The following is a 24936-nucleotide window of genomic DNA, read 5'->3' as shown; positions in this document are numbered from 1 at the left end:
AGTGACGAAAATGTAAAACATTAATTACGTTACATATAAAATCAACACGCAATGTTCATGTTGTTGAGAAAAGTACCCCACGAAGACCATAGTTTACTTTATGTTTTTGCTCTTACCAAACTTGCATCTTAGACAAGCAATCTCATCGGATTTAATTTTAGCTTATTGCGTCATCCTCTGTCCCAAACCCATGTGTTGAATGGTGAATGATGTCAAGGGTTAATGCGAGTTAATGGATCAATAACCTTTTACTCGTGATGATGCATGTACACTTGAATGTAAAATGTTCACGAATATACAAACTTCCCTTTGAAGTGGGAACAATGGAAAGTATACATAGGATTGAAAAATTATTCCCAGATGCATATATATGTATGTATATATATATATATATATATATATATATATATATATATATATACACCCACTATTGTTTGATCGGATGTATGTTACACGATTGGCTGAATTCAACAATATATTAGTTTGAAACTAATAGCAAGGGTTTGAAATATGCAATGGCCTGAGGAGGTATTATAGAGAATATACATGTAGTTATGTTAGAGAACATTATAGGAGTGACTGTTTATAGCTCTTATTCTTGGACGAATTTGGCTCCACTTTTTTGGCACGCTGTTTTTGGCTATATTTAGCTCTAAAACTTCATAGTTATTTCGGATTTCAAACATTTCGGTTGAGCATCACTGAAGAGACATTATTTGTCGAAATGCGCATCTGGTGCAACAAAATTGGTACCGTATAAGTTTTACATGCATATATATATATATATATATATATATATATATATATATCACACGGATTGACTGGATTTTTTAGATAATTAAGTTCTGAAATACACACAATTCAGTTTGATCTGATTACAAATTGTGTTGATTTTGTAGGACTGTTTTCGTGACGTTATTGGTGGTAAACAGAAGATTGTGACTTTGAATCTGAAGATCTGTGATGAAGATCGAACGTTTGGAGTCACTCTCTGTTACAATACTACAAATCTAAGTAAGTACTCAGTAATAATGTCAGACTGAACTCTGTATCATGTTTATCTATAATATATACACTCCATAATTAAAAAACCTCAAAGTTCAATTAGTAGTTCTTTCCACTAAAACAAGTATATATATACATATAAGTACTCAGTAGAAGATGTACTATAATTCAAGGCTACCCACAAAATACTGAACACGTGAAATTTCTATGTACTTCACAATAATTTATTTAAATTTATTAAATTATGTTAAGTGATTCACTTTTGTTGAAAAAAATGTATATAGCTACATAGCTACATGTAGTAACACAATCAAATCAGTAATCAACATACTAAGATTAATGATGTTCCACTTAATATAATGATATAGATATTGTAAGATATAATTACTGAACAGCAGTGAGACACTAATGTTCAATCAGTTAAACACACAAACACAAGTACATGTTACACATCACAAACACAAATACATGTTACACATCACAAACACAGGGCTGTAATTAACAAAGGGCTGTAATGAACAAGCTGATGTAATTATCACTCTGTCTAGGTATGTAAATATCGCTATGTAGAGACATACGTAATTAACATTATATTTATAGATGTGTAATTATAACGGTTTTGAGGTGTGCAATTAACACTGTGTTGAGATGTGTAATTAACGTTGTGTTTATAGATATTGGATTTTCTTCACTTTAGCAGTGTGACACTCGGCTACAAAGAGGTTGTTTCTGATGTCCACACATAAACCGAATGGATGGTGTGAATTCTGAATGTAACGGAGGAACTGTCCATCCTGATCTAGGATGTGGATACGGTTATTGCCAGTGTCTGCTGTCAGAATGTGACTCTGGCTGTCTGTAGTGATGCCGGTTGGATCAAATGATTGCTTGGTATTAGAAGGATGACCAATGTATCTAAATCGGAGTTTTCCTGACTGATTGACCACTACTACTGCTTTAGCTGTCCGGTCAGCCACACATATATCCAGGTTCCTATTCTCACTGATGTGTTTAATGTCATCATAACCTCCAGGTGAATAGAGAGGACGACCCTGATCATCAAACTGAATGGTTTGTGTCTTTGTGGAGCCAGAGTAACGCATAACTTTGGATTGTGTTCTATCATCATGCATCATGGTAACCAGGAGAATATCAGAGGCGGTGCTGCAGACATTGAGAGGCTTCCACCCCTGTAGTGTGATCACGGTCTGTATGTGTTTATTCTTTACTAGGTTTATAGTTTTATTTTTATAGTCAGTATAAACAAGATCTCCGTCCCGTGTCACTGCTATGTCAACTGGTTTGGACCCTGACTCGGTTTGTATTGATGTCAGTAGTTTACTCTGGAGGTTGAGGAGCTTCATGATTTCGTTATTCCCGCGTGTCCAGACTTGTTCTTCACTGAGACAGCTAACACTGTAAAGGCCATCTTTATACCCAGTGTTTATGGTGGCGGTGAGGCGCGGTTCATCAAGCAGTGGTTTGACTGGAGGAGACGATACAGCTTCTGCTGACTTCATTGTTTCGCCATGTTCTGTGTTAATGGATAATGGCGACAGAGAACCAAACATTTCATTGAGCTGATCTTTGTTTATTTTCTGAGCAGACAAACTTGGAAATGTGACTCGGACTTTGGGCAGAAATGTTCTAAATTCGGGATTCTTAGATTTGTAAGTAGAGGTTAAGGAGAAGTCATTTGATTTCAGTAATGATTTCAAGTCGAAAATGGCCTGTTTGAGTTCCGTAAATTTCTGTGTGATTTCATCTGTATTTTTACTCAGGGTAGATAGATGTTTGTTTTTCATTTCCTGAATGTCGGATTTTCGTCGGTTGACAATGGCGGTGATTTCTCGGTGTAAGACCTCTCCGTGTTGGTCAGCGGCTGTGGTCAGTTTCCCGTATTTCGTTTCTAACCCGGTTTTCTCGGTTTTGACATCGGACATCATTTTTTCATATCGGGGATAAATTCTGGTCTCTAATTCTTCCAGATCTGTTTGCAAACTTTTTGTTTTAGAACTGAGTTTTTCCAGAACATCTGATATATCGTGACCTTTGTGTTTACCTGAGGAGACGCAGGTAGAACATACAGGAGTGTTACATTCATCGCAGAGAAGTTCGCAGTGTTTGTCGGCGTGTTTCGGACATTTCGGGTAGTTAGGACTAGCTTTTCTCTGTAAAAATGGCACGACTTTGTGTCGTTTAGAGGAATCCGATAGATGCTCCACAACACAGGCCTTGCATAGACTTATACGACAAAGTTCACAATGACTCTGTAGGGGGACAGTTTCACAGAGGTCACACAGTAGGACTTCCTGAGCACTGCGCCGTGGATGCATTTCTAATGTCGGTGTCACAGGGACATTTTACTGTTAATCAAAAACGAATTTTAATTACTCAAAACAAATGACAAGCTAGAATTACAGTATGATATAAACTAGAAATAATCCCATAGTACATCAATGCCCCGCCCGATGTTAAATTTGTAATGCAGTATGAAAATGGGGGACCCATAAGTCACCTTGGCCCATATTTAACAAAAATCACCTATATATTTGCATGTAAAATCTTTATCCCCTATTGTGACCCCAACCTACCTCCATGGGCCAAGATTTTATAAACATGAACCTGCACTATGTCAGAAAGCCGCCAAGTAAATTTGATCTTGTCTGGACATTTCATTGAGCTAATCTGAACACTATATACTAAGTTTGGCCCAACCCAGGAGTCAAAACCCGACACCCCAGGAATCATAAGTTTGCATTTTTTGTAGAGGCCTTCCTGCCCACATCTCTATGTATTTAGTGTTTGTTACACATGTACGGGTCTAGAGAACAAGATATTTGAAATTGGTCAATTTTTGGCAGTTTTTGCCATGCCCTTAAGGTCCCAAGGGATGCATGAGTCCTGAATTTAAAATGTCCCCCTTGTTCCAAGGATGCTTCATACCAAATTTGAAAAGAATTAGAATATTAGTTATCAAGAAGTTAAAAATGTTCAATTGTTAACGCACACCGAACGATGGGCGACGACAGACGACAACCAATTGCAATAGGTCAACTGAGTTTACTCAGGTGACCTAAAAACTTTATAGCTTTTCAATGAAGAGGGGAAATTGTTGCACACCTTTCCATTCACCTTATCATGAATCAGAAGAGAAATGCAGTGTTTTCACAATAGGGAATATACTTTGTTGTATTAGTATCAGAGTTTAAACTTTTAATGAATTTAGTCTGGTGTGGTGCTAGGCTTTATACAGGTAAATCTGATTTGTGTTCAAGTCATATTACAAATGTATACAATATAAAAAGAATCTCAGTTCTTACAAGTCATATCCCACATAAAAATGGAAAACCTTTCTAACACTCCCTGATCAATCTAATGCAATTTTTATGGCAAAGTGAAGTGTTCAAATAAAACAAAAGTCACATTTTATCAAAATGTTTTGATCTTAAGACTATTTAACTCAAGTATCACCCAATCATTTCACTGTGAATATTATTCAAATTTATCAACATTTTAAGAAAATTGCTATAATGATAAATAGCAATTTTGCAGTGTTCCCTAGCTATCCATAGAAAAGTTATCATTATTCAAAATTAATTCTAACAAAAGAGAACATATCATACTGGCATGAAATGCTGATCCTCATTTACATACATGGATATCATAAACTGACATGACAAACACCAATTTAATTAAAATTTGACTTGTAAATTGGCTCCTCTACTATATGCTCTGGCCATATTCAGAAAGGGACACAAATTTTTCAGTAATTGCTTTGAAACTGGGCTAAACACAAAAAGAGGAAATAGTGAGGTCTAGGTCACAAGCAAGGTTAAGGTCATACGATGATGTCACAGTTGAATAGCAAGCACTAATATGTTTCAGTGTACGAGTTTTCATAAAAATATTGTCAACAGTTGCTTTGAAATTGAGCTAAACAATAAAAATAGGAAATAGTGAGGTCAAGGTCATAAGAAAGGTCAAGGTCATAAATAATGTCACAGTTGAGTAGTTACCACTAATATGTATCCGTGTAGAAGTTTTAATAAAAATGGTGTCAACAGTTGCTTTGAAACAGAGCTACACACCAAACATGGGAGAGTGAGGTCAAGGTCACAGGAAAAGTCAAGGTACATAAAATATTGATGTATTTGAATTGATTATACCAATATGTATCAACATGTAAGGTTTGATGAAAATACCCTAAATAGTTTTTTTTGAAACTGCTAAAACAGAACAAAACGCAAAGTGTGACGGAAGAATGGAAGGACGGAAGACGGACATGACAAATACTATATACCCCGGTCATATTCATGGCGGGGCATAAAGAATGTGGTCATTAATAAGTACAAGGCATTGCTATATATCAAAAGTCCCCCTTCTCAGAATCAAATGAAATGATCATCAAAGTGATCAGATCTATCTTAATAATCACACATATATCAAAATAAATTATACAATGTATTACAATATCAGAATGCGTCTACAGAATTCGGTCTCACCTGGAATTCCAACATGGCCTCCCCTCCCTGATATTTCAACCTTCCGTCTTGTCTTGAGGATTAAATACCTGTGCGGCACGACAACATGTATACACTCTCTTCTTGCTATCGATTGCTTGAATAGTTTAAGTTTATGTCTGGTAGCTATGTCAACATTTACGTCAGAAGACATGACGGCCACGGTCGTGTTGTTTCCTTTAATAAGAGAAATGTTGACAATGTATATTGATTCCTATTGATTCCTTTACACTGAAATTCGTCCCCATGTACAAAAATACAATACTATGAGAGAGAGAGAGAGAGAGAGAGAGAGATAGAGAGAGAGAGAGTCGTTTAGGTTTGAGATAATATGATACAATTCGGCCGAATAAATTAAGGCGGGTATCCCGGCGAATCGCTAAGTGTCAAGTGTCCCGGCTGAAGTACGGTGATGAAAATGTTTTGCTATTATATAATTATTATCTGGCAAAAAAATGATCAACACTTGCAAATCCAACCTTGTTTATTTCACCAGTGTATCTATTAGAAAACGAATTTCATTTTATTTAAAATTGTCCATTTTATAACGGTTTAAAAATTGGATATATCAAAATGTTTTATTACAATAAATCCAGTGTCTTCAAAGTTCTTAGTGTAAATAATACAAAAGAACTCAATAGTATAGGAGAGTTCCTACAACAGACTACAAAGTTACGATCTTCATGTAATTTATGAAACGCTGTACTTGCAACGACATATATGTATTATTCACGTATTGTTATATGTATGTTGAAATGCATTGATTTCATATCCTCAAAATTTTATTTGTATGTCTACTCACCCTCTACTGTCTTACTTGTATATACTTGTAAATATTTTGTATTTATGATCGATGAGGTGTATAACTAAGGGAATAAAGAATCTGAGTACCTGGATTAAAAAAGAACATGTCTAATAAGCCACTCTCGAAACTACTGTCACCAAGGACGCCATTCACATGTATGTGCCTATCGATTTTATATAATCCTTTCTCTCACATTTGTAGAGCCCTTTAAAGAACAAATGTTGATAGGACGGAATGTTGGACAACTCGCCCCCACTCAGGACAACTCGCTCCCTCTCTTGAGACAACTAGTCCCCAATATTATATATAAATATACTATCACAATTCAATCCTATGTTGTGTTTGTGCGCACGTGAGTGTGTTTATGTGTGTGTAATTATGATTTTTACATACTTTTATATCAGAGAACAGGCCGATCTTTACCTAACACTGCATTAAGGGGTAAAATGCACTGCACACGATAGAACACAAAGCGCGTGTAGTGACGCAAAATGGAAGTGTGTACATGTATTTAAATACAGTGTATCGGATATCATGGAAATGATCATCTTTTTAATTATAAAGCCTTTTCATAGTGTCAAAAATGTTAGCTTTTCTGCAACTCGTTCAATTGAATATACTGACAAAATATCACAGTTATACTGTTATATCACCATTTGTTTAGATAATCGACCCGATCTTAAAAGAACAAACTCTATCCGCACGATACTGTTTAGACTTGCTCAAGTCTATATGCTGTTTTGATTACTTTATCATTTCGTCCAAATTTTACTGTGTTTCAGAAATCTAAATATCCGCTCTCTACTATACTTAGATGTCACCATGTTTGGCATTATCAAAAAGTATTAAAGAGAGCACTGGTTATCAAACATGGCGACCTGTGCCAGTCTAGATGTTATCAAGATTTTGGAGGTTTAAATAGCTTTTGTATTGGATATACGAGTATGCCGAATACTTTTCTATTTTTAAAAGTATCAGACTGAGACTCGTTAATGCCGAAAACAGTCTGATAATTTTACATATAGAATTAAACTATTGCCATTCAAATGTCCAAAACTTACCTGGAAGAGCCCAATAATAACATCAAAGTGTTGTTCAAGTAATGAGAATCGCTAGGCTTGACTTGTAATGATGTTGTGTGGATTACAAGTTTTGATAGTTCTATCATTCAATTTTTCATGTTGCACGCCTTTTCATAGGTTGAAAAAGTGTTAGAGTATCGTTTTCATCAAAAAAAAAATTCCGAACTACTATCTATTGGAATGTTGGGGATTCCTCTCGATGCTTCGTATTTATATATAGATTAGGGAATCCTGAAAAGAGAAACTTATCAATTCTATAGATCTACATAAATTTATTAAACAAAAACTAGCAAATATCAAATATAAAATATAAATGATAATTAATTATGAAAATGAAATAAACATGGCTATTTGAGTACCCCCCCCCCCCCAATATAACAACACACCTCTGCTTCTGCAATTCCGGGCTGAGAGTTTAATGTATTCAACCGGGGATGACAATATTCCAGTTTGCACCTTGCGACAACTTCCTTCATGTCACAAACCCAAATATCAGATACACCGCAGACTGCCTCAGAGATACTGCAACATCGTAGCCCTTAACGACTATGGTTTCGAACTCCGGCATAATATATTTATGAGTGTGTACTGAAACGAGGCTTCCGTACAACGTTACAACCGATGTAACGCCTTAGAAATTCAATGATAAAACACGAAAAACCTTCTGTAATACTCACTTGTCCACCTGGAGTCCGTGACAACCCTCAAGAGAACCCTATACCTGACATCCCACGTCATGATTATGCATATGTTCCATGCTTTCTGTTAGTACCGACATCGAACTTTGCACTTGATTCCAGTTCCACTAAACAAAATTCCAGCAATTTTCTCTCTACAGGACTTATCTTTAACTCATACTTTCAAAACTGCAATATTCAGTCCATAAGAAACCCGTTTGCTCAACAGTAAACAACAGTTCGTAGAAGTCGCCATTAGGCTTATCGGATTTAGGTTGTTTTATAGTTTAGTATTCACAGATTACTACGCCCATCTCGAAATGACATAGAATGTAGTCCAAGAATAACTCGTTGATTCAACTCAAATCATATAATGTTTTATCATATAAACTCAATGTTTTAAAATAGTAAATGACAAGGAATGAATTTATTATTTGTTCGTTGTAATGAGATATTCCAAGAAAAAAAACAAAGACGGAACACTTTTGCATCATGCGCTACGCACAATGGTGCAGTTTTCCGTCTTTTTTTCCCGTAGAATACCTCATTACAACGAAGAAATAATGAATTAATTCCTTAAGTTAATATATCAAAACAAATTGTTTTATATTTTGTGTTAATTGCTAAGTAAAGGAAAGAATAAAATATTGGAAGTTTGGGACACTTTTATCAACAATTATGAATGCATGCTATACTAGTATTTAAAATATGAATTTCCTTATGAAATATTTTTCATGAAATAGAAAAATAAAAATGTTTTATCGTAATACATATTGTTGTTCGAATTAGTTCGATCCTTATTGTAAAACTGATTTATAATGTAATGGGACTGTTCAATTATATAAATGAACGCATTTTGCGGTGATATACATGTACATATTATGCATAAAACGTTTCCTGGGATAAATTACAAACTCGTTTTGATATGTGAAGAATATATCTTTGTTATTAAATGGTATCTAAGAAGAAGAGTATTTGGTTTTTCTTTTGTATCTTTGTTTTATCACACGGAGATACAAGGTGCTATCGACGAAGGTACCGGTGACATCCACGGAGATCCTCCGTGGACTTCAATGTCTAGCTCGGAAAAATAGGACTTCAAAGGTGCCGACAACTTTAAAGGTCAGTCGTGTTTTGGGCAAATTTTCCCAACCGTGTTGCGTGAAAACGCATAAAATTCGTGTCGTGTCCTGTACATATTGTGCATAAAACGTTTGCTGGAATAAATTACAAACTCGTGTTGATTTGTGAATAGTGCACATTTTTATAAGATGTCATCTAAGAAGAAGAGTGTTTGGTTTTTCCTTAACACAGTTTTACATACTTTTCATTCCTCTAATAAAATGTTAGAAATATGTCTCATCATTTTATTTCGATCAAATGTAATCGTATTTCTCGACAATCTCAAGAATGTTCTCAAAAAAATTCGAAAACAATTCTAAATCATAGCATTACAGTAATCTTAAATGATTCCGAAGGTATTTTCATTCTCCTGATGAAATCTCAAACGTATACCTCATTATCTAAGTAAAATCTTAATGTATAATCTCAATATATCTCACATTCTAAAGAAATGTTACATCGAATTAACTTAGATTTTTACATAATGTATCTTGTATTTTTTAAAACTTTATAATTTTTAATGTGTTAGTATCACACTTCTTAAAACACGTGAAAATAAATATCCTTTTCTCAAACAATTTCTGCTTAGAACTTGTATTATATAGATGTATCGAATCCATGGGAACCTATGTGAGGATTAAACCCCTTTTTGCATCCACTGTACATTATGAATATCCATATGTGTTATATAATATTATGTAGAAATAACTGCCTTATATGACCTTAAACCCATTATATAAGGTGGCCTGCCTCTAGTAGCATGGAAATCAAATTTCTAAACTTAACAATATCATCGCGGCCAATACTTTTCCCTGCTTCTAATTTTACACAATTATGTGCTATATAATATTATTTTCTTTAATACATGTAATAATTGACACCTGTATATGATTTTGTAATTACTGTGATATAGTTGTGTCCAATCCAAGGTTCCCTGGCATTCTGGGCAAGGACTAAAATGGGGTACTTGATTATAAAAGACAGGAGAGCATGCTTAGATTTATATAATTTTGAATGCTTTTCAAATGATTTTTTAAAAATGTGATTTCCATTAATGTTCATATAAAGCTTCATTCTTCTCAATTTACTAGAACAAAGAAGTAATATCTGAATGTAATATTGGTTTTGTAGGATAATCGTATCAAATTTGCAAATAACATAACGTTATCTTTAAATTAAAATTTAGGATCTAGATATGCTTGTTTAGTAATATAATACCGGTAAAATTGATATAGCTGCAGAACACACTTTCTACAAAAGCGCAATACACAACAACGTCCACAGGTTTTATCACTGTTTTCATTTTCTGATCAATACAATGAATACATGTATGAAGAAGAGTATTTGGGTTTTCCTCAACACAATGTTGCCACACAATACCATTCAGCAAACCATTAACCCGACCTAATTTTCATTCCTACGGAAGCCGATAGGTGCAAGGGTATATAATTAATATTTATTTAACTGGCGGCCGCCACTTAATTTAACTGGCGGCCGCCACTTATTATCTGGCGACCGCCACTTAATTCATATATGGAGGCTGCCAATTGCAAAAACAATGTAATTTAGAATAGTACGCAAACACGTAGCATCGTTTTTCAAAGTGTATAGGGACAGTCGGATAAGAAATTGTCTTCTACAATTGTTGACAAGCAAAAAAGGAACCTAACATGTCTCTTTTGTCCAAACTTCGTACTCCTAAATTGGAGGGAGGGGGCTCCGTTCATTCTTCAATTCATCAGTTCATTCATTATTACATTGCTACCATTCATTACTACCACCAAAAGAGTGGGGTGGGGGCCAATCCGCCAATTAATCTTATTTCACATGTGAAAATAATTATAGTTTACATTTGAAAATAATAGAAATTGACGTTGTCAAAAAAATGGAGGGTCAACCCCGTTGTTCTACGTATTTAACAGTACAATCGAAACACAATTATTTAATGCTCTTAATTATATATATATATATCACATACATATTACTAAGCATTGGGAGGGATTGCACCCTTTTCATTTTGAGAGAGAGATAGAGAAAGAGAGAGGGATTGAATAACTGGTGACAGCCATATAAATGATTTAATTTGAGTCTCGGCCACCAAATAAATTAAGTGGCGGCCGCCACTTAATTTCTCTGGTGGCCGCCAGTTAAATTAACTGGCGGCCGCCATATAATTAACTGGCGGCCGCCAGATAATAAGTGGCGGCCGCCAGATAATAAGTGGTGATCGCCAGTTAAGTTAAGTGGCGGCCGTCACATAAATTAAGTGGCGGACGCCAGATAAATTAAGTGGCGGCCGCCACTTGATTTATATGGCGGCCGCCAGATAATAAGTGGCGGTCGCCAGATAATAAGTGGTGGCCGCCAGTTAAGTTAAGTGGCGGCCGTCACATAAATTAACTGGCGGCCGCCAGATAAATTAAGTGGCGGCCGCCAGTTGAATAAATATTAATTCTATACTCTTACACCTATCGGCTTCCGTACATTCCTCTGATGGATCAACAGAGGTAGATTCATTTCATGCACAGTCAACAGTTGATATTGTTAAGCTGTCTTTAGTAGTCTATTTCATACAAATCAACTTATTATGAAGTATATGAAAGAGTGGAACATAAGAATGACTTCCGGTTTTCAATGAAATTTCTGCTGTCCTCATTTATGATACAACACGCTTTTTGATTTTACAAAATGTCAATCACCCCCATGACATCAACTAAGCATTTTACGTTCCGTTCCATTTTCTATTCCACGTTTTATCAACACCCAATAATTGTTTACAAACATCCAAACCATGTGATCTCTTCCAACCCACCAGATTTCATATCCTACGCTACGCGTTTCAAAACATGTCACAAAACATTGGTTTGCTATTGCAGCACAATATTATTCTTTAAGTACTTTAAAGAAACATATGACACTGCGTCGATATTTTGACAAAAGCGCAATTGCATGAGAAGAACATTTTTAATGTCTACCCAGAGTTATTGTTCCTTACACTATTTGTTCTGAATACTTTGTAAATTTACCGATAGATGTCCTTAATTGGAAGACTTTTGAGTACCCTCCTAAATATCGCTGGCGGATGCGCGCCCAGCGATTAACAATAGGAACTCGGGCATTAAGGGTTATTTCTACTCGACACTGTCTAATACGTGGACAGAATGATAAAATTTTCTTTTTCTTTTGATTGTAATATTTTATTTCAGTCATTTAAAGAAAGTTAGTTCAATGTAACAGTAGTGATGGAAAGTTGTTAAGAAATATTTTTAACAGAGAACACTTTCAGAGAAAGTGGATCTGATATAGATACGGAGAGTATCATAGATGATATCATCAACATGGAGAAGGGAAATCCTGGTTTTGATTAAAAATTTGAATTGGATTATACCGTCACCACGAAGTATGAAAACTTCAAATGTCAGTCAAAGGAGATCAAGCCCAAAGAGACGAAACTATTCGTAGACCCTCTATCAGAATTGACCTTATGGTAAGGTTTTTAACAACAGGGAGATAAATCTTGATATACCTCAGTGCACTTTGCGCTTTATGACGTCACAATGAAAAATGCGTCACGACATAGTTATATCGTGGGAAAATTTTATAATGTTTATTTCTTATTTCCTACTGTTGTCAAGTGTCAAACGGCGTATGTGCATCTCCATAGCAAAATAAAAATAATGTTTCTCAAATGATCATTAAATTATTTTCATTCATATAATAAAAGTCTACATTTTTTATGTATAACATGCGCTACGGTAATTTCCATTCTATGTAGTGACCTTGAAATCACCACTAATGGGCATCGACATTTGGAATAGATGGAGAAAGTCAGTTTGCACGCAATGACATGGCTCTGCTAAAAGATTATGATCGGTAAAGGTTTGCTGATATTTTATGTGAAACCATGAGATGATCATATGTAATTTCTGCAACTCTTGCTCGGGGAAGTATAATTTATTTTGATGCTATTATAATTGATCATAGTTTGTGAATAGTATCCTCAAATTTGACAAGGTTCGACATTAACGAAGCTAGGAATTTGTATGACATTCCCAAATATCGTGTAATTTTTATACCACTAGTATTCTCTTTTGTACAAAAATTCTGAAATTATAAAACATCATAAAATTAAACCCATCTGATGAAAAAACCTAATGGGCAATTTTTGTTAAAATTTCAATTGTCAAAAGATAAATTTCTAACGAACATATTGATATACAACATTACTTTCTTCGCCAAATGTCATAATGTTGCAAACCTTACCTTAATCTCGCTTTTCATTTTTCATACTTCGTGGTAACGGTACCATCGAATTCAAATTCTGAATTAGGAAATTAAAAATAAATGGGGTCACAATGCTTCTTATTGAACCAAAGTGTTCTAAACATGACCTAATTGCAATTGATTCGAAATTTATTCAATTCAACTTGATTTGTTTGTTGGTTTCAACACAATATAAGTAACACAAATCAATCATTTCATAAAATAGATACATAATCATGTCTTCTAACCATACAGATAAAGAAAATTTTGATATTAGTAATAAGGTCTTGTCTTAAATTTTAAAATTGAACTAACTCAACTATGAAAAGTGGGCGTTAGACTTAACAAAATTAAACCATTGGCGAAAATATTGAATTTTATACATCATTTCGAGTAACTAAATTGAAATGTTTTTTTTTTTTTTAAGAATCGGTGTTATGTTATACTAACCAAAGTAAGTCTTAACTACTTGTGTCATAAATTAATTTATGACATTTAAATGATCAATTCTTTTCATCTTTAAAAATGTTACATGTTCAGCTTACACATTGAGCGCTAATTAGCCTAAATGTTCTACATGTTCCTTAAAACGACAGTTTTGAACTGTATGGAGAAGAGTTTGCTTCTGCACAAGTCTACACAATCCATATCGTTTTGAACAACAAATGATTTTCTTACTCTAAATTGTGTATTCTGTATAGAATTATGATATTCACCACTGTACGTTATTCACATTTTCATAATATTTAGCTCAAACTGAATGTGCATGACACGGGACAAAGTAAGTGCAAGGTGAAGATAACGAACAGTGATCAATCTCTTAACTCCTATAAGCAATACAAAATAGATAGTTGGACAAACAGGGATCCCTGGACACACCAGAGGTGGGATCAGGTGCTAAGGAAGAGTAAGCATCCCCTGTTGACTGGTCAAACCCGCCGTGAGCCTTATATCCTGATAAAGTAAGTCTGATAGATAGATATGAATTTTTTACTTAAAGGGATGTGATGCTGAGATGAAAGTAATTAGATTTTTCTGAAAATCATTTTATCATAGAAAGGAGGTCTCTCCTGTTTGAAAAATAACAATTTTTATACATGTAAATGAGTTCGTTTCCATGGAAACAGCCCTTGAACCTAACAATGTTGAAAAAACACAAAAGGCCAAAAATTAGCAGTTGTAGATTCAAAAATATGTACAACAAACAAACAGGTTGTAATATGGCTCTATTTAATGGTCATCATACAAACAGTCTATGTGCAGACAATATGATGTGAAAACATTTTCCAGGTTACGCAAAAACAAATTGCCCAAAATTCAGTCCGAATTTCCTCAACGCCTCTAAAAAATACCTTTTTGAGGATAGAGTTTTCTAGGAAAATGATCAAAAACATTTACTGCAGGTAATTATATTTTAATTATTTTACTATGATTTAAAGATGGCATCCATAGCTACAGGACTAACCAAAAATATTGACATGTCAATGAATTGGATAAAAAGATATGATGAACTGAAGGTCATCTGAGGTAATTAAAAATTGCTGCAAATAAATCGCACTGATTTTTTTCTTTCTCTAAAACACAATTTTTAAAACATCAAACACAACGTTTAAATCTTATGTTCTTAAAAGTGTTTAATTTGTGAAAATATTTTAGTTGGTATGAAAACGAATTCAATTTGGAAAGAAAACAGTCTGGATTTCCTCTGTCTTTTTTTTTTTTTTTTTTTTTTTTTTTTTTTGCATTTTGAGCGTAAATTGTTCAGATAAACGCTAAAAATCATATCCTGTATGAATGCATATAGAATTTTTGAAATTTCATATAAAGAATGCATAAAGGTACCACACAGCGGGGTTAAGGTGTCCCGAGTAAAATAACAAGTAATAATGTTCAGCATATTCATATAAAAGTAAAATTATTTCAAGTGCCGCATATTTTTTAGTAAAAATCGTTTGTCAATGCATAAACAAACATCGTTTCACTTGGGGAAATCCTTTGCTTAACTATTACGTCGTCATACAAGTGACGTAGAGCTATTTTTATCCGCTAGACTTTTAGCTGTTTATCACTTTAGTACAGGTGAAAGATGCACTCAAATCATTTGCAGTTTGGGCTTGATATGTCGACATTGATATGGTAAATTTAAAGAGTGATACGGATCGGTACAATATCCTCTCAAATATAGCAATTTCCATAATCTCAACTCAAATGTTGGGCATTTTCCACATTATCATCCAAATCGTATCTAAACGAGGTAAAATATTGTACCTTCCGTATCAAGATTCCAAATCTGCAACTAGTTACCTTTCTGAATATACCTTGATCGAAATAAAATATCGTCATATTTCACCTGTATCGAGTCGATATGTACATGCATTGGTCTTCTTTATTCCATGTGACTATACACATCGGGGGCGATATCAAGGTCACAAAGTGAAGTAAAGATTACTTTACAGTCTTTCGTGCACATACTGTATATAAAAATATGAGACATATATTATGGAGAAAATCATCTGACAAACAAATTTAAACACATACAGTTTGTACACTAGATAACGGCAATAAATAGCGAGGAAATATTATGACATTTTCCCCGCGATACAACTATAGACCTGTACGTCGTGCCGTACTTTTATATTGTGACGTCATATAGTATGAAGTGCACCGAGGTACATTTTATAATGTTTGTTTTAACTTTACTCGGGACACCTTACCCCTGCTACGCAAACCACCCCCCCCCCCAAAAAAAACCCCCAGTTAAAATCATATTAAAATCATATCACCGACCAACCTAAATGTTCTGATCTCATTAAAGCTTTAATACTTTAGTGAATCTTTAACCACAATAATGTAATGTTTGGCTCGAATTGTTTTGAACACAGCCTTATTTTGCTTTGAAAAAATAATTCAAACAAGTAACAATCTGACATCCGATATTGATACCGTAATTGCGCCTTAGACAAATCTAAGATAGTCGTGTGCCATTAGTTGTAATTGAATCAGCGTAATTCATTATAGTAAAAGTGTAAACTGTGAAAAATACAATAGAATTGACATGAATCAACGGATGATGACCACATGATAATTAGATCATTAATGATTCAACTCATGTAAAGAAATTACCTATCGCAGATCTACATTATCTACCACTCTAAACTGCAAATATTTTTTTTAGATGTATGTGTAAATTATTTCATTGCTATTGTCCCTAACTATTCTAGAGTTTCAACTGATATTCTGGTGAAACCTATTAATGTATCGAAAATTGAGGGGGCTAACAAGCTGGGCGCACTAAACATTTTCATGAAACTATTAATGAAAGTTGAAGAAAACGAACAGTGATCAATCTCATAACTCCTATAAGGAATACAAAATAAAGAATTGGACAAACACGAATCCCTGGATATACCAGAGGTGAGATCAGATGCCTAGGGGGATTGGGGGGTGGGGGTGTTAGAGCTTGATCTCCTCTAGATCCCCTACTTTATTATTTCAAAAAATTATACAAGAATTACCATCAAATGTTTGGTTTGGTTTTCCTTCTACGCAATCTGGGGAGGGGGTGGGATTGGGTCTTTTTGAATATGGAATTCGCGTAACAAATATGCATGTTTCAAAGTAGAGGAGAGGCAGTCTAGAACACGCGTTCAAGTCATCCCCCCTCCTGATCTGCAAATGAAAATTAGATGGGGTAAAATACATGTACTATGTTAGATTTAAAGCACACAATCATTATTTGATGATAGTAGCTACAGGATGATAAAGTAAGTTTTGATTTGCCTATTCCGCATTTCCTCCGTTTTATGACATCTAGATGTTTCGACACGTATCGGCCGATCTAATTCTAACAATATATAATTTTGATTCAAATAAGCAATTAAACTTACGTGTATTTCAATTATTTTTGCAAAAAATGCATCCATGCATACACAAGGTTACATGTATCATACAGGAACCAATGGATTGCATTAAATAATTCACAAAACGCAGACAGTATATACATGTACCGGTAGAGGTATATACGTGAGCGGTACCACATGTACCTATGTGCCGACAAAATGTTTAGTCCTCGGGTAAATATATTTTTCAATTATTTTTATTATTTACGAAATCTCGGAATATAATACAAAATATTTATTATTACTCTGGCATGATAAAAATTTTGCTGAATTTTTTAGCCCCAAGTTTATTGTCGTTCAATTTGGCTATATGTACTTTTAAAATTGTGCAGAGATTCTGTTCGAAGTGTTGCAACTCCGTCTTTCATTTCTATTTTGAATCTATTTTGAACAGAAAGCACAGGTCTAGAAATATATAATAACATGCGGTACCACTACATCTGTCAAACTCTGTCTGCTCTCAACGTAAATGACGTAAACATGGCGTCGAAAATCACGCGCTTATGTTGTTACCTCATATTTCCTTAAAAAAGGTCCTAACGGCATCCATACAAAATTATTTAATCAAAATAAGGCCCCAACTGTTATGATTTATGCTTTTGTACTTCGAAAATATGACTTTGGTCAAAGTCATAATCAATATATGTCACGGCAATCATAACCTACGTACGTTAGTTCGAGTTGCGCAGTGACCTCAAAGACGTCACAATCATATTCCCTTAATGCAAGGTGAAGATAACGAACAGTGATCAATCTCATAACTCCTACAAGCAATACAAATTAGAAAGTTGGGCAAACACGGACCCCTGGACATACCAGAGGTGGGATCAGGTGCCTAGGAGGAGTAAGCATCCCCTGTTGACCGGTCACACCCGCCGTGAGCCCCATATCCTGATCAGGTAAACGGAGTTATCCGCAGTCAAAATCAGTGTGTCAAGAACGGCTTAACAATCGGTATGAAACACGTCAGACAGCATTTGACCCAATGCGAGGTTGTATTGACGAACTAGATCGTTATAACGACCATAGAATTTGCGAAATGCTGACTTCAATCGAGACTGTTGAAATCCATGTACCATCAACTTGTTTGTCAGTAGCTTACCTCGATTTAAAAACTGACTATACCCAGAACAAGCTCTTGCATATCGAATCAGTTGAGATATATAAACACCATATGCAGGTGATAATGGAATATTGCTACATAAATGTGGGAAGTTGACGATGGAGAAGCTGAAATCATCCCGTTTGTCATACAGTTGAGTTGTTAGTTTGCCGTTAATGTCTACTTTCAATAAAATATCCAAGTATGAAGCAGAAGTGGACGACTCTGTGGTGTCCTTTATTTCGAGCTCACAGGGATATATCAAATCGACATATGAATGAAAGTTATCATTGTTAATAGACAAAACGTCATCGATATATTTAAAAGTCGAAATAATAAAACAAGATTCGGAGAAGTTGTTTTCAAATGTTCGTTTGAGATTTCACGATTTCATTCACGAGTCTAAAGTATGCCTTTACAATCTTTACAAGTACAGCATTGTTCATGTTCAATTACAGCATTTAAATTTACCCAGTTACTATCAATAGAGCACCCACCAATCACTGGTTTATTTAAGGTTTAGATTGATAAATTATCTAATTAACAAATATATTCACCTGTTGACGTCATGTTGTACATTGCGGTTCTGATTACAATGTAGATACCGAAGCAAATTATAACAGAACAGCAATTACTCAATGCTTAGGTCTACCCCATAGAGTCTCTCTTTTTAGAAATATTAAATTCAAGCGACTAACATTTAAATGGCTCGAGGTGGTGTATGCACTTCATCGTTTTTGTATTGTCCTATTTATCTTGGGCGAGAGAATTGATAGCTAAAGTATTAGGTGTTGACTGTTGTTTGAATCACATTCCTGCAGGGTAAAGAAGTCGGTACAGTTTCTAAAGTCATTTAGCCCAAAATATTGATGATTTCACTTGGAGCTCAATCAAATAAGGAACAGATTAGCAAACCCCAAATCCGCTCAGTTTGATCAGCAAAATGATTTGTGTCATATGACGAGAGCTTGAAGTTGGCATAAAATAGCAAAAATTCCATTTTCAACGAAAATGTCAATAAATTCAGGTGGTTTTCCTTTCAAAAAACATACAGCGCATGCGTCGAGCAAATTCATATTCAAGTATGTTTTTCATCTTAAAATAATTCACAATATATATCTTTTTCATTTTGCTCGACAAATGCGCACATCTTTCCCTGAGGAATAATCTGTATGGCATTTGACAGTTTTGAGGCTTATTTTGAAGGGAAAAAAAGGCGGGAAATGTCTTATTCATGACGTCATGATGCTATCGAATTAGGAATATCATTCTGATTTTGTTGACATAGTATACCTGGCATATATTTTACTTTCTTAAAACGCTGATTAAGGTTAATTCCAGACACATTTTATAGAGAGAAAATTGTTGGGCCTTTTTATGTATACAATCGTACCTTGTTCTTTGTCTCAAGTCTGATACGATCAAAAGTCGGACGATTATGATATTACTCTTAAATTTGTCGCTTTGTTAGAAGTAAAGGTATCGAACTTTGATATAGGGTACCCAAGTTCACTGAAGTAAAAACAATAAACGAAATAATATAAAATTACGCTCTGTATTATAATATATCCAAACATTATCAGTCTACATTACTACCAAAATTACTCCCGAAATTCCTTGTAGGACCCTATGCGTTTTGTGTGTGTCTGGGTTTTTTTTTTCTCGGTGCTTGGAATGCAGAACGTATCTCATAGAACGTAATACAAACTTTAGATGGTGAAAAGATTTTACTGGGTTCTTTGGGAAAAATATTTGTGTTCCTTCCCTTTTCATATCACGACAAGAAGTTGATCCTACACCTAACAATTGAACATATATCCTTCAAAACCATAGTGGAAAAACTCATTTGATTAGATATTACCACACTGTGTAGCATGCAGTAGTTAAGTACTTCATTCCTAGCTTGAAAATACGGATGTATATTTAATCGCTGGGGTAAAATTTAGAAATTCATTTCAAAATTAAGGATTATCTCCCTCATGCATAGCTCTTATCCTTAGACGTATTTGACTCCAGTTTTTTTTTTTTTTTTTTTTTTTTTGCACTCTGTCCCTAAATTAACTTTTACAAGTTTATTGTTATTTCGGATTTCAAAAATTCCGGTTGAGCATCACTGAAGAGACATCATTTTTCCGAAATAATTATCTGGTGCATGAAAATTGGTACCGTATAAGTTTTACATACAACAATGGAAAAATTCCTTGAAAAGGCATCTTCTTTATACACTTTGTCAAACTGATCAGCAAGCATCATCATGTACTGAACATTCAAATTCAAACAATTATGCTCGGGTTCAGGGTCACAGGAGGACATATCATGTTCTAGCAATAACGTATGTGAGTGATCTCCCCACGAACCTGATTTTTAGTTGTTAACGAATACATCAAAGTAAAAGTTATGTCAAGTTCTAACCAGAGTATCAGGTAAATTGGGTAGAATGTTCTCATTCATTGCTTAAAATGTTAAGCAGCAAAACACTTAAATTAAACGTGGTTACAACACTTTACGTTGGGAGATGGGGAACTATTTCCTCAGATGCAGGAAAGGATTTAATGTATACAGATGATATGTTATGAATATTTTCATTCTAGTTATACAGTCTCATGTTATGATTTTTCTCTTCTGTAGACAATTTCATTATGAAAACATAATATAATGGAAAAAGTGCACACCATTGTATTATGCTTTTACATACAAGGTCTACAAATATCTATGTATTAATTCAGATTGTATAAAATGAGACCCAATCGTATTAGGTAATTAAAAATGACCTCCACATACTGTAGTGGATATTAGGAGCCTCGGGTTTGAGTTCGGGTTCAGTCAAACCATCGATATTCGTTTGGATAATTCAGTCGTTAGATTACGTGACACAGGATTCTCGGATCTGGTTCCCGGTCCAGTAAAACCATGGGTATTAGTCACGATAGCCGAATGTTCAGGCAATTAAAAAGCATAAGTACTCTATGCAAATCATAAAACAAACTTCGTAAAAATAAGAAAACACTGAGTTGTGGCGTCTTAACAACAGAAAACCACTACGGTACAAGTAAAACTATAACCACACAGGTAGCATATCCCTCGATCATTAAGCATATGGAAAAATAACCTAAAAGACAATACTCGTGTCTTCCGAGATCATTCAGCAGGGAATTGTAACGTCTGCATCCGTACGTTCTGATCAACACCCAAAATCTGTATACCTGGCCAAACTAAGGAAACACTCTGCACCTTTTCTACTACTAATATAGACAAAGTGACCAGAGAAGTGAAAATAGTCGATCGCTTTACACTAATAGTTAACAAATAACGACAACACGTAAGAAACTATTCGATAAATATATTATACCAAAATATCTAAAATTGTCACAAGATTGTAACACTCAGTTTAACTATAAGGTGAAGATAACGAACAGTGATCAATCTCATAACTCCTACAAGCAATACAAAATAGATAGTTGGGCAAACACGGACCCCTGGACACACCAGAGGTGGGATCAGGTGCCTAGGAGGAGTAAGCATCCCCTGTTGACCGGTCACACCCGCCGTGAGCCCCATATCCTGATCAGGTAAACGGAGTTATCCGCAGTCAAAATCAGTGTGCCAAGAACGGCTTAACAATCGGTATGAAACATGTCAGACAGCATTTGACCCAATGCGAGGTTGTATTGACGAACTAGATCGTTATAACGACCATAGAATTTGCAAAATGCTGACTTCAATCGAGACTGTTGAAATCCCTGTACCATCAACTTGTTTGGCAGTAGCTTACCTCGATTTAAAAACTGACTATACCCAGAACAAGCTATATAATTAATACTATTGGTATGTGTAATTAACGCTGTCTTGATATGTGTGATTAACACTGTGTTTGAATATATTGGATTTTCTTCACTTTAGCAATGTGATAGTCAGCCACAAAGAGGTTGTCCCTGGTGTCCACACTTAAACCCCATGGGGTGCTTAAATGGTCACTGTTCCGAATATATCGGAGGAGGTGTCCGTCCTGATCTAGGATGTGGATACAGCCATTATCCCAATCTGCTGTTAGGATGTGACTTTGGCTGTATGTAGTGATGCCGACTGGATCAAATGATTCCGTGGTAATAGAGGAATGACCAGTGTATTTAAATCGGAGTTTTCCTGACTGATTGACCACCACTACTGCACTAGCTTCACGGTCAGCGACACAAATATCCAGGTTCTTGTTCTCACTGATGTATTGATAGTTATTATAATAACCATGTGAATAGAGAGGACGACCCTGATCATCAAACTGAATGCTTTGTGTCTCTGTGGAACCTGAGTAACGCACAACTTTCGATTGTGTTCTATCATCACTGTCCATGGTAACCAGGAGATCATCAGACGAGGTACAACAGATATTGCGGGGTCTCCACCCTTGTAGTGTGATCATGGTCTGTATATGTTTATTCTTCACTAGATTTACAGTTTTACTCTTATAGTCAGTATAAACAAGATCTCCATTCCGTGTCACTGTTATGTCCTCTGGCCTGTTCCCTGACTCAGTTTGTATTGAAATCAGTAGTTTACTCCGGAGGTTGAAGAGTTTCATGGTGTTGGTATCCCCGCGTGTCCAGACTTGATCTTCACTGATACAGCTAACACTGAATAATCCTTGTTTATACCCAGTGTCTATGATGGCGGTGAGTCGCGGTTCATCAAGCAGTGGTTTGACTGAATGAGACGATACAGCTCCTGGTGACTTCATTGTGTCACCATGTTCTGTGTTAATGGATAATGATGACAGAGAACCAAACATTTCATTGAGCTGATCTTTGCTTATTTTCCGTGGAGAAAAGCGTGGTAGTGTAATTCGGACTTTAAGCGGTAATGTTCTAAATTCGGAATTCCTAGATTTGTAAGTAGAGGTTAAGGAGACGTCATTTGATTTTAGGATTGATTTCAAGTCGGAAATGATCTGTTTGAGTTCAATAATTTTCTGTTTGATTTCATCTGTATTTTTATTCAGGGTAAATAGGTGTTTCTTTTTCATTTCCTGAATATCGGAAGTCTGTCGGTTGACAATGGCGGTGATCTCTTGGTGCCAGACTTCTCCTTGTTTTTCGGCAGCTGTGATCAGTTTTCCGTAAATCGTTACTAACTCGGCTTTTTCTGATTGGACATCGGACGCCATTTCTTGATATCGGGGATAAATTCTTGTTTCTAATTCTTCCAGATCTTTTTGTAAATTTTGCGTTTTTGAGCTGAATTTTTCCAAGACATTTGATATATCGTGACCTTTGTGTTTCCCCGAGGAGACACAGATAATGCAGACAGGAATCTCACAATTCTCGCAGTAAAGTTCGGATTGTCTTTTCGGGTGTTTCGGACATTTCCGATAGTTTGGGGTAGACTTCCTGTGTAAATAGGGTACGACGTTGTGTCTTACAGACGAATCTGAGAGGTGCTCCCCAACACAGGTTTTGCATAAATTTAGATCACAAAGTTCACAATGACTCTGTACGAAGACACTTTCGCAGATATCACACATTAGGACTTCCTGACCACTGCGCCGGGGATCCATTTCTGACCTCGGGGCCACACGAACAATTTACTGTCAATTAAAAATAGAATCTAAATTAAAGATTTTGATATCTCAAAACAAATGACAAACTAGAATTACATTACATCAAAAAACGAGGCATCCATATATCAAAGTTCCCCCTCCGATTTATATGAAATGATTTTTGAAAATGAGTACATCACACAAAGTTCCATATTAATGACAGTAAAATATTAGACTGTGTGTATAAAATTGTGTCTTACCTCAAAATCCAACATAGCCTCCCCGTTACTTCAACCTAAACCTAGTCCAGAGAATTATATACCTGTGCGGTGTGTCAGCCTGTATACACTATCTGCGTGTTATCGAATGTGTAAACAACTTTACTTGTTTTCTTTCATTCACCTTTTGGTGGGTAGCTATGTCAACATTTACGTCAGAAGATATGGCAGTCAAACAATCTGGTCAACTTTGGTGACCTGAGTTTCACCAATGAAATACATCTGCTTAAACCAATTTAGGGCTATTCTTATAAAATACATTCGGTATGAAAGGGAAAATGGTTGACATTAAAGTAATTGATGCAGCTTTGGAGAAAATCTTAACACGTTTGGTTGTTTGTGCTTTGAAGAAAGAACAACGGAGATATTAAATGCCACGATTGAAGGCACAGACTGAATGGCGAATTTGCAAGTCGCTGCCTTTTCAAGTTTTCATTCCGCTTAGGCGCGAGATGAACCCCGGATTCAGTGCTGTGATATTAGTATGCTGTCCTTTAGCTGCACTAATGTAGGACCAAGTGAAGAAAATATCAGCTGTGCCGGGTATATCGGCAGCGTACAAGGGTAAAGGGCTTTATGTAATCCATGATGCCGATTTTGTTCACTGATGCTAAGTCTCACATTGTATATAGTATTATGACAATAGGATA

At 35.3% G+C, this 24936-nt stretch overlaps 1 protein-coding gene across 1 annotated transcript; it reads right to left on the bottom strand.

Annotated features, from left to right (window-relative positions):
* Window positions 1–1614: 1614 nt before the first annotated feature.
* On the bottom strand, window positions 1615–24358 carry LOC130046370 (uncharacterized). The gene is made up of 3 exons (XM_056147710.1): window positions 24269–24358; window positions 22341–24056; window positions 1615–3368 (listed from the first exon to the last, which is right to left on the bottom strand). The coding sequence occupies exons 2-3, from the start codon at window positions 24024–24026 to the stop codon at window positions 1674–1676; spliced, it is 3381 nt and encodes a 1126-aa protein (XP_056003685.1). The 5' UTR covers window positions 24027–24056; window positions 24269–24358; the 3' UTR covers window positions 1615–1673.
* Between the last annotated feature and the right edge of the window lie 578 nt (window positions 24359–24936).

Source organism: Ostrea edulis, chromosome 8 (assembly GCF_947568905.1).
Source record: "Ostrea edulis chromosome 8, xbOstEdul1.1, whole genome shotgun sequence".
NCBI classification, from domain to species: Eukaryota; Metazoa; Mollusca; class Bivalvia; order Ostreida; family Ostreidae; genus Ostrea; species Ostrea edulis.
This window is presented reverse-complemented; position numbering and strand designations above follow the sequence as displayed.